Source organism: Bombina bombina, chromosome 4, assembly GCF_027579735.1.
Source record: "Bombina bombina isolate aBomBom1 chromosome 4, aBomBom1.pri, whole genome shotgun sequence".
NCBI classification, from domain to species: Eukaryota; Metazoa; Chordata; class Amphibia; order Anura; family Bombinatoridae; genus Bombina; species Bombina bombina.
The window spans coordinates 1135240397-1135252212 of NC_069502.1; the positions used below are offsets into that span (position 1 = coordinate 1135240397).

General features: G+C 35.9%; 1 protein-coding gene across 1 annotated transcript in view; it reads left to right on the plus strand.

Annotated features, from left to right (window-relative positions):
- Positions 1 to 11816, plus strand: part of TGFB2 (transforming growth factor beta 2) — a 235785-nt gene that overhangs the window by 217106 nt on the left and 6863 nt on the right. The window contains exon 6 of the mRNA XM_053712505.1: positions 11623 to 11776. Coding sequence (XP_053568480.1) covers positions 11623 to 11776 — 154 coding nt within the window. The remainder of the gene's footprint in view (positions 1 to 11622; positions 11777 to 11816) is intronic.

Genomic DNA, 11816 nt, shown 5'->3' on the forward strand with positions numbered 1-11816 from the left:
AGAAAGTTGTTTAAAATCACATGCTCTATCTGAATCATGAGAGAAAAATGTTTGGTTTCATTTTGAAGAACTAACTAAAGTGTTAAAAGCCAATCCCCATTAGATAAAGCTAACAATTACCCAGATCAGCTTGGTATTACACTATTGATATGTTCTGTTTATATCTCAGATAAATTTCCATTACAAAGTAATTAAAAGATAAACTGGACAACTATTAAAGCGTCTGTCTATTGACTGGCATAACCACTGAGTGCTCAAAGTATGAGTCTGTATATTAAAAATTAAAAATAAAATGATTTATTAAGTAACAAGTGGTCAGTCATCGTATTGAAGGGATATTGTGTTTTTTACATTTTCATTTACTGTCCACTAAGTCACTTTTATATGTCCAATATATTACAGGATTTCTTTTCAAAGGAAACGTGTCTAAAATATTAGGCAGATTTGTTTGTAATAAAACATCCATTTTTTTAAATTGTTATTTTTTTTAAAGTTCTTTTCATTAATTGTTATTTTATTAAGTTCTTACCTCAGTCAGGTTTCATTGGTGTGAGTGCTATTTGTCATTGTCTATGCTGATTTTTATTTAAAATGTTACATAGTAGATGAGGTTGAAAAAAAGACAGAAGTCCATCGAGTTCAATTTATACAAATCTAATATACTTACAAAAAGCTCCAGTTAAGCTTAAATTAATCCCATTAAAAAAGGTGGCCCATTAACACAAGCAATAATATCCCTGAGTTCTCGTTCTATCCATAAATGTTTCCAAACCATTTTTAAATGTATCTAAGGTATTGGCATTCACTACATTCTCTGGTACTGAGTTCCATAATTTTCTTTCATGTAAGTGGCAAGAGTCCATGAGCTAGTGACGTATGGGATATACATTCCGACCAGGAGGGGGCAAAGTTTCCCAAATCTCAAAATGACTATAAATACACCTCCCACCTCACTCATACCTCAGTTTTACAAACTTTGCCTCCTTTGGAGGTGGTGAATCAAGATGTGCTTGATTTCTTCTGTGAAAGGCGCTTCTAAGCATTTTGAAATCCAATTCCTCTCAAAGTACAGTGTTTGTCTGAGGGATGTGAAGGGAGTATTTCCTGATGATACCATGTTTTTGCCTATGGGAAATCCATTCTTGGGCTCTATGTAAATTGGTCGCAGGGATTCATCTGCTGCCTCCCTTTACAGATCGACATTATACTCCTCTACCATTACCTCTACTGATATGTTTCAGTACTGGTTTGGCTGTCTGCTATATGTGGATGGGTGTCTTCTGGTAAGTAAATATAATTTTTAAGACACTCCCAGCTATGTTTGGCACTTTATAATATAAAGTTTTGAATATATATTGCATATATTTGCCATGAGTCAGGTCTGTGTATATTTCCCTTTGTAGTCTAACAGTTTCAGCATGGAAATTATGTTTATGGGAAAATGTAGGTGTTTTTTTTTTTTCTTACTTGGGGTACCTGTTAGTCTGTTTTTCAAATTTTTTGTGGGCAAATTAGGCTCATGATGACACAAAATGCTACTTTTTATTGATTCATTTTTGGTGCGAAAATGTCTTATATTAAGGTTCTCCCTCTTTTGCTCACTGCTCTCATTTGTTTATAGAGGCCTATGATGTTTGCTTTTGATTTTATTTTTGTATAAGAATTTTATCATAAGCATTTTTTTCCCATTCTTGAAACTGCTATTTTGAGCAAATTGGATATTTTGTTTAAATGTTATTTTTTCATTTTTTGTTACATTTTGCCAGATATCTCAAACTGATCCTGCCTCTGATGTTAATGTAGGAACTAAGCTGCCTCAACACAATTCTACCAAAGCTAAGTGTGTATGTTGTAAATTAGCTGATCTTATTACTTCAACTCAAATTTGTGGCACTTGTTATGACAAATTATTACATGCTGATAATGTTTCTATAAGTACAAATACATCTACTGTTATTCCTTCACATTCTAATGTACATGATATTCCTGCAAATATGAAAAAATATATTGCTGCAGCCATAGAGAAGGCTATGACTGCTATTCCGCCTTCAAATAAACGTAAAAGGTCTTTCCAAACGTCTCATAAATCTAATGAAATTTGTATTGACCGACAGCATACTGAAGTATCCTCTGCTGTTAAGGATCTCTCTGGCTCAGAGAATCCTGCATCAGAAACTGAAATTGACAAATCTTCTTTTCTTTTTAAGATTGAATATATTTGTTCTTTATTAAAGGAAGTATTGTTTACTTTGGGTATTGAGGAGTCTAGTCCTCTTGATAATAAAACTAGTAATCATTTGAATTCTGTTTTTAAAACTTCTGAGGTTACTCCTGACGTTTTTCTTATTCCAGATGCTATATCTAATATGATTACTAAAGAATGGTCTAAGCCTGGTACTTCTTTTTAACCCTTCTTCTAGGTTTAAGAAGTTGTATCCTTTACCTGTGGCCAATTTAGAGTTTTGGGAAACATTCCCTAAGGTTGATGGGGCTATTTCCACTCTTGCCAAACGTACTACTATTCCTATGGAAGATAGTACTTCTTTTAAGGATCATTTAGATAGGAAGATTGAATCTTATCTTAGAAGAGCATATTTACATACTGGCTATGTTCTTAGACCTGCTATTTCTATGGCTGATGTTGCTGCTGCTTTAACTTTTTGGTAGGACATCTTAGCACTGCAGGTATCCGATCCTGAACTGTCTAGCATTGTTCTTTTACTTCAACTTCCTAATCATTTAATTTGTGATGCTATATTTGATGTAATTAAAATTGATATTAAATCCGTGTCTTTAGTTATTCTAACTAGAAAAGCTTTATGGCTTAAATCTTGGAATGCTGACATGGTGTCTAAATCTAGATTACTATCTCTATTGTTTCAAGGTACTAATTTATTTGGTTCTTAATTAGATTCTTTTATCTCCACTATCACTGGGGGAAAGGGTTTTTTTCTTCCCCAAGATAAGAAATCTAAGGGTAAGTTTAAAGCTCCCAATCGTTTTCGTTCCTTTTGTCAGAATAGAGAACAAAAAAACCTCTTCTTCCCCTAAGGCCTCTGGATCTAATTGGAGACCATCTCCAAATTTGAATAAATCCAAGCCTTATAAGAAACCAAATCCAGCCCCTAAGACTGCATGAAGGTGCGGCCCTCAAACCAGTTCAACTAGTGGGGGGCAGATTGAAATTATTTCAAGACATTTGGACAGATTCTGTTCAAAATCAGTGGATTCAGGATATTGTTTCTCAAGGGTATCAAATAGGTTTCAGAATAAGACCTCCTATGGGAAGATTCTTTCTTTCTCATGTTCCAACAAACCATGTAAAGGCTCAGGCTTTTCAGAAGTGTGTTTCAGACCTAGAGCTTTCAGGGGTAATTGTCCCAATTCCTCAGCAGGAACAGGGCTTGGGTTTTTATTCAAATCTGCCCATTGTTTCAAAGAAAGAAGATTCGTTCAGACCAATCCTGGATCTGAAAATTTTAAATTGTTTCATAAGAGGGCCAACTTTCAAGATGGTGACTATAAGGACTATTCTGCCTTTTGTTTAGCAAGGTCATTTCATGTCCACAATAGACTTACAGAATGCTTATCTTCACATTCCGATTCATCCAGACCACTATTGTTTTCTGAGATTCTCTTTTCTAGACAAGTATTACCAATTTGTCGTTCTTCCTTTGGCCTAGCGACAGCTCCAAGAGTTTTCTTGAAGGTTCTTGGTGCCCTTCTATCTGTAATCAGAGAGCAGGGTATAGCGGTGTTTCTTTATTTGGACAATATCTTGGTACTAGCTCAATCTTTTCATTTAGCAGAATTTCATATGAAACAACTAGTGTGGTTTCTTCAAAGACATGGTTGGAGGATCAATTTACAAAAGAGTTTCTTGATTCCTCATAGAAGGGTCACCTTTTTTAGGTTTCCAGATAGATTCAGTGTCCATGACCCTTTCTCTAACAGACAAGAGACAAATGTCCTTGTTTGTCCTTCCTGAACTGTGATCTCAACAGATGAAGGTTTGACAGGTTGGGGAGCTTTCTGGGGGTCTCTGACAGCACAAGGGGTTTGGAATCCTGAAGAGGTGAGGTTAACAATCAATATTTTAGAACTCAGTGCTATTTTCAGAGCTCTTCAGGCTTGGCCTCTATTGAAGAGAGAACTTTACATTAGTTTTCAGACAGACAATATCACAACAGTGGCATATGTCAATCATCAAGAAGGGACTCACAGTCCTTCAGCAATGAAAGAAGTATCTCAGATATTTTCTTGGGCGGAATCCAACTCTTGTCAAATTTCTGTGATTCATATATATCCCAGGTGTAGACAATTGGGAAGCGGATTATCTCAGCCGTCAGACTTTACATCCGGGGGAGTGGTCTCTCCATCCAGATGTGTTTTTTTCATCTTGTACAGATGTGGGGGCCTTCAGAAATATATCTGATGGCCTCCCATCTAAACAAGAAGCTTCTTTCTTCTCAGGCGGAGATGGTGGATGCTTTAGCAGTTCCTTGGTTTTACCAACCTGCTTACATTTTTCCGCCTCTGGTTCTTCTTTCAAGGGTGATCTCCAAGATTATAATGGAACAATCTTATGTGTTTCTGATAGCACTAGCATTGCCTCACAGGTTTTAGTATGCAGATCTTGTCCGGATGTCCAGTTGCCAGCCTTGGCCACTTCCTTTAAGGCAAGACCTTCTGTCTCAATGGACGTTTTTCCATCAGGATCTCAGATCTCTAAATTTGAAGGCATGGAAATTGAACGCTTAGTGCTTAGTCATAGAGGTTTCTCTGACTTAGTAATTAGCACTGTGATACAGGCTTGTAAGTCTGTTTCAAGGAAAAATCATCGGGTTTGGAAAACCTATATTTCATGGTGTTCAACTCATGATTATTCTTGGCATTCTTTCAGAATTCCTAGGATTTTACAGTTTCTTCAGGATGGTTTGGATAAAGGGTTGTCTGCAAATACTTTGAAAGGACAAACCTCTGCTCTTTCTCTCTTATTTCATAGAAAGTTTGCTAAGCTTCTTGATATTCATTGTTTTGTTCAGGCTTTGATTATTAAATCTGTTATTCAATCTATTTCTCCTCCTTGGAATCTCAATATTGAAGATTTTACAGGCTCCTCCCTTTGAGCCTATGCATTCTCTGGATATTAAATTACTTTCTTGGAAAGTGTTATTTCTTTTAGCTATCTCTTCTGCTAGAAGAGTTTCTGAATTGTCTGCTCTCTCTTGTGAATCTCCTTATCTGATTTTCCATCAAATAAAACTGTTTTGTGGACTTGGTTTAAATTTTTGCCTAAAGTTGTGAATTCTAACAACATTAATAGGAAAATTGTTGTTTCTTCCTTGTGTCCTAATCCTAAGAATACTCTTGAAAGGTCTTTACATTCGTTAGATGTGGTAAGCGCTTTGAAATATTATGTTGAGGCTACTAAAGATTTCAGAAAGACTTATAGTCTATTTGTTATATTTTTCTGGTTCTAGGAAAAGTCAGAAAGCCTCTGCCATTTCTCTGGCATCTTGGTTGAAACTTTTGATTCCCAAAGCTTATTTGGAGGCGGGGCAGTCTCAGCCTCAACAAATTACAGCTCATTCTACTAGATCAGTGGCCACTTCTTGGACTTCAGTTGATCAAATTTGCAAAGCAGCAACTTGGTCTTCTTTGCATACATTTACTAAATTTTACCATTTTGATGTGTTTGCTTCTTCGGAAGCAGCCTTTGGTAGAAAGGATCTTCAGGCAGCTGTCTCACTGATTCTAGTGCCTTTGATTTGAGTTTTTTGAAATTTTTCAGAAAACCTAATTATATTTTTGGGTTTAATTTCTCAGTAGATATAGCTGTTTTTATTTTATCCCTCCCTCTCTAGTGACTCATGGACTTTAACATCTTATGTATTATATGCCATACGTCACTAGCTCATGGACTCTTGCCACTTACATGAAAGAAAACATAATTTATGTAACAACTTACCTGATACATTAATTTCTTTCATAGTGGAAATAGTCCATGGGATCCACCCTATTTTTTTTTTGCTATGATTTTTTTTGTATAAAGCACATTATTTTTCCAGTTCCTCTTTTTATATGCCTTTTTTTACACCTCACTACTTAGAGTGTGCAATGTCTTTTATTGAGATCGGTCCCCAGAACTGCACTCCATACTCAAGGGGAGGTCTTACCAGGTATTTATATAGTGACAGAATTATGTTTTCTTCTCTTGGATCAATGCCTCTTTTAATACATGCTAGTATCTTATTAGCCTCAGATGCCAATCTTTAACTTGTTATCTATTACTACTCCCAATTCCCTTTCCTCCTCTGGCTAAGTCTATTCCCATTTTAATAATACATTGCCTGCTTATTTTTACTTCCAAAATGTAGAACCTTGCATTTTCCCGTATTAAATCTAATTTTCCATTTACCTGCCCATTCTACTAATTTTTGCAGATTTATTTATTTATAAAATATTTTACCAGGAAGGATACATTGAGATTTCTCTAATTTTCAAGTATGTCCCTTGTAAAGCAAGTTCATCCTGCTCTGACCTAATGACCTTCCACAACTATATATCATCTGCAAAAATAAAGATATTGCTATTTAATCCTTGATCCAAGTAATTAATAAAAAATATTAAAAAGAACAGTGCCCAGTACTGATCCCTGGGGGACTCCACTGAGTGCCTTTGACCAATCTGAGTTTGATCCGTTTACTACTACTGGTTGCTTCCTGTCTTTTATTCAGTTATTTATCCATGAGCTAACATTTTCAGCTATTTCCAGTCCCTTAATTTTATACATGAATCTCTCATGTGGCACTGTATCAAACGCCTTTGCAAAATCCAAGTATATCACATCAACTGATTCCCCTTTATCTATATTTTTACTTACTTCCTCATAGAATCTAATTAGATTAGTTTGACATGATCTATTTCTCATAAAACCATGCTGATTTGAATTCCTAATCTTGTTTACACGAGTATATATTTATCAATATAATCCCTTATAATCCCTTCAAGTATCTTCCCCACTCTTGATGTCAGACTACCCCCCAACTGTCCCAATTTTTGCGAGACAGTCCCGATTTTAAGGGTCTGGCCCACTGTCCTGGTTTGCTTGCCATCTGTCCCGCATTGCCCCATGCATTTTTTTTTTATTTAAATACTATTGGGCCCATACTCAGAAGCAGCTGGCTTTTCTCTCCCAGGGTTAGATACCTGTTAGATTCCCTGTGAAAAATGAATGGTGTGTGGGTTAAGAAGGAGTAATAAGGCTGTATACCCTCTGACCTCAGGTTATGGTGACCTCTAACCTCTGGTAGTGATGACATCTAACCCCTGGTGATAATACTAGCATGCATTCAGTTTTATAGGAAGAGCAGTGCTAACACCAGGGTAACAAACAGTGGCAGCCTCAGACTGCCAGCTAATACTTGCCAACCACAGGATCCCATACAATTCATTACAGATACCCATATATGATGTAGTATGTGTGTGTGTATCTGTATTTATAAGTGTGTGTGTGTTTCTGCATGTATAAGTATATGCTATGTAGTGTGTGTATCTGCATGTATAAGTGTAAGCTATGTAGTGTATGTGTTTGTATCTGTATGTATAAGTGTGTGTGGGTATCTGCATGTATAAGTGTATGCTATGTTGTGTGTGTGTGTATCTGTATGTATAAGTGTGTGTGTGTATCTGCATGTATAATTGTATGCTATGTAGTATATCTGCATGTATAAGTGTATGTTATGTAGTGTATCTGTATGTATAAGTGTAAGCTATGTAGTGTGTGTGTGTGTATCTGCATGCATAAGTGTAAACTATGTAGTGTGTGTATCTGCATGTTTAATTAAAAGCTATTTAGTTTATGTGTGTGTGTGTGTATATCTGCATGTATAAGTGTATGCTGTGTAGTGTGTGTGTATCTGCATGTATAAGTGTAAGCTATGTAGTATGTTTGTATCTGCATGTATAAGTGTAAGCTATGTAATGTGTGTGTATCTGCATGTATAAGTGTATGCTATGTAGTGTTTATATGTGTATCTGCATGTGTAAGTGTATGCTATGTAGAGTGTGTGTATCTGTATGTATAAGTGTATGCTGTGTAGTGTGTGTATCTGCATGTATAAGTGTAAGCTATGTAGTGTGTGTGTGCGTATCTGCATGTATAATGTAAGCTATGTAGTGTGTGTATCTGCATGTATAAGTGTAAGCTATGTAGTGTGTGTATCTGCATGTATAAGTGTAAGCTATGAAATGTGTGTGTGTATCTGCATGTATAAGTGTAAGCTATGTAGTGTGTGTATCTGCATGTATAAGTGTAAGCTATGTAGTGGGTGTGTGTATCTGCATGTATAAGTGTAAACTATGTAGTGTGTGTGTATCTGCATGTATAAGTGTAAGCTAGTGTTTATATGTGTATCTGCATGTGTAAGTGTATGCTATGTAGAGTGTGTGTATCTGTATGTATAAGTGTATGCTATGTAGTGTGTGTCTGCATGTATACGTGTATGCTGTGTAGTGTGTGTATCTGCATGTATAAGTGTAAGCTATGTAGTGTTTGTGTGCGTATCTGCATGTATAATGTAAGCTATGTAGTGTGTGTATCTGCATGTATAAGTGTAAGCTATGTAGTGTGTGTATCTGCATGTATATGTGTAAGCTATGAAATGTGTGTGTGTATCTGCATGTATAAGTGTAAGCTATGTAGTGTGTGTATCTGCATGTATAAGTGTAAGCTATGTAGTGTGTGTGTCTGCATGTATAAGTGTAAGCTATGCAATGTGTGTGTGTGTATCTGCATGTATAAGTGTAAGCTATGTAGTGTGTGTGTGTGTATCTGCATGTGTAAGTGTATGCTATGTAGTGTGTGTGTGTATCTGTATGTATAAGTGTATGCTATGTAGTGTGTGTATCTGCATGTATAAGTGTATGCTATGTAGTGTGTCTGTATGTATAAGTGTAAGCTATGTAGTGTTTGTGTGTGTATCTGCATGTGTAAGTGTATGCTATGTATTGTGTGTGTGTGTCTGTATGTATAAGTGTATGCTATGTAGTGTGTGTGTATCTGCATGTATAAGTGTATGCTGTGTAGTGTGTGTATCTGCATGTATAAGTGTAAGCTATGTAGTGTGTGTATATGCATGTATAAGTGTAAGCTATGTAGTATGTGTGTGTATCTGCATGTATAAGTGTAAGCTATGTAGTGTGTGTATCTGCATGTATATGTGTAAGCTATGAAATGTGTGTGTGTATCTGCATGTATAAGTGTAAGCTATGTAGTGTGTGTATCTGCATGTATAAGTGTAAGCTATGTAGTGTGTGTGTCTGCATGTATAAGTGTAAGCTATGCAATGTGTGTGTGTGTATCTGCATGTATAAGTGTAAGCTATGTAGTGTGTGTGTGTGTATCTGCATGTGTAAGTGTATGCTATGTAGTGTGTGTGTGTATCTGTATGTATAAGTGTATGCTATGTAGTGCGTGTATCTGCATGTATAAGTGTATGCTATGTAGTGTGTCTGTATGTATAAGTGTAAGCTATGTAGTGTTTGTGTGTGTATCTGCATGTGTAAGTGTATGCTATGTATTGTGTGTGTGTGTGTCTGTATGTATAAGTGTATGCTATGTAGTGTGTGTGTATCTGCATGTATAAGTGTATGCTGTGTAGTGTGTGTATCTGCATGTATAAGTGTAAGCTATGTAGTGTGTGTATATGCATGTATAAGTGTAAGCTATGTAGTATGTGTGTGTATCTGCATGTATAAGTGTAAGCTATGTAGTGTGTGTATCTGCATGTATATGTGTAAGCTATGAAATGTGTGTGTGTATCTGCATGTATAAGTGTAAGCTATGTAGTGTGTGTATCTGCATGTATAAGTGTAAGCTATGTAGTGTGTGTGTCTGCATGTATAAGTGTAAGCTATGCAATGTGTGTGTATCTGCATGTATAAGTGTAAGCTATGTAGTGTGTGTGTGTGTATCTGCATGTGTAAGTGTATGCTATGTAGTGTGTGTGTGTATCTGTATGTATAAGTGTATGCTATGTAGTGTGTGTATCTGCATGTATAAGTGTATGCTATGTAGTGTGTCTGTATGTATAAGTGTAAGCTATGTAGTGTTTGTGTGTGTATCTGCATGTGTAAGTGTATGCTATGTATTGTGTGTGCGTGTCTGTATGTATAAGTGTATGCTATGTAGTGTGTGTGTATCTGCATGTATAAGTGTATGCTGTGTAGTGTGTGTATCTGCATGTATAAGTGTAAGCTATGTAGTGTGTGTATATGCATGTATAAGTGTAAGCTATGTAGTATGTGTGTGTATCTGCATGTATAAGTGTAAGCTATGTAGTGTGTGTGTGTGTATCTGCATGTATAGGTGTAAGCTATGTAATGTGTGTGTGTGTAGCTGCATGTATAAGTGCATGCTATGTATTGTGTGTGTGTGTCTGTATGTATAAGTGTATGCTATGTAGTGTGTGTGTATCTGCATGTATAAGTGTATGCTGTGCAGTGTGTGTATCTGCATGTATAAGTGTAAGCTATGTAGTGTGTGTATATGCATGTATAAGTGTAAGCTATGTAGTATGTGTGTGTATCTGCATTTATAAGTGTAAGCTATGTAGTGTGTGTGTGTATCTGCATGTATAGGTTAAGCTATGTAATGTGTGTGTGTGTAACTGCATGTATAAGTGTAAGCTATGTAATGTGTTTGTGTGTATCTGCATGTGTAAGTGTATGCTATGTAGTGTGTGTTTCTGTGTATTTGAGTGTGTGTATATGTATATGTAGTTTGTGTTACTGTGCATTTTTGCTGACATTAAAGGCTAGAAGCTAGAATATTAATGGGGAATGCAGAGAGCATTTTTAAAGAATCAATTATTAAATGTCCAATTAAGATAAAAATATTTAGCACTGTCTCTGCAAAGGCTACTTAAATACAAAGCTCACATAGCTATGCCAGTAGTTTGAGCTTGTGTTTGAATTGCTGCATAAGATTATTAAAATATATGACTTTATTTAGATTTGTATTTATAATACTTTGGTCTTATGATTTTTTAAGCCCCATCCCTGCCCACCACATATCAAACTTTTGCCGTGTGTGTGTGTGGGGGGGCTGTCCCTCTTTTGAATTTTTAAATGTTGGGAGGTATGCGTGGTCTATAGCTTCCATGATCAGCCCTGCTTCCCTTTCTGAAGAGAGACACCACATCAGCTTTATGCCAGTCCTGGGGTACTATGCCTGAAGATTGAGTTCCAGTAAAACCCTTGGGTGTATTCCACCTGGGCCTGGAGTTTTATTTACCTTAATATTATTCAGGTTTTTTTTCTGATATCCTTTAGAGATTTCATTTTACTATAGATCATATATAATAGTTTGATTTAATTATAAATAACAAATGTAAAAATATTGTTTTCCTTCTAAAAATAACATTTGAATGATAGAGCGCATGTCAGTGACCTACGAAACTACTTCATCATTAATTTGTAGGATCTGGATCTCATGCCTCATTCAAGCTGTGATAATAACAGCTAAAATTAATTGTGGATCTGCTGCATTTGATTTTGGTTTATATTATTTAAATAGTAATTCTATTATTTATTAATTACTGGTTACTTGTTTTACAGAAATGTTCAGGACAAATGTTGTCTACGACCATTATACATTGACTTTAAGAGAGATCTTGGATGGAGATGGATACATGAACCTAAAGGTTATCATGCTAATTTCTGCGCAGGAGCTTGTCCTTACATGTGGAGCTCAGACACCCAACACAGTAATGTAAGCTTATAAATTGTACTTTGATTTTATTAAAAGAAAA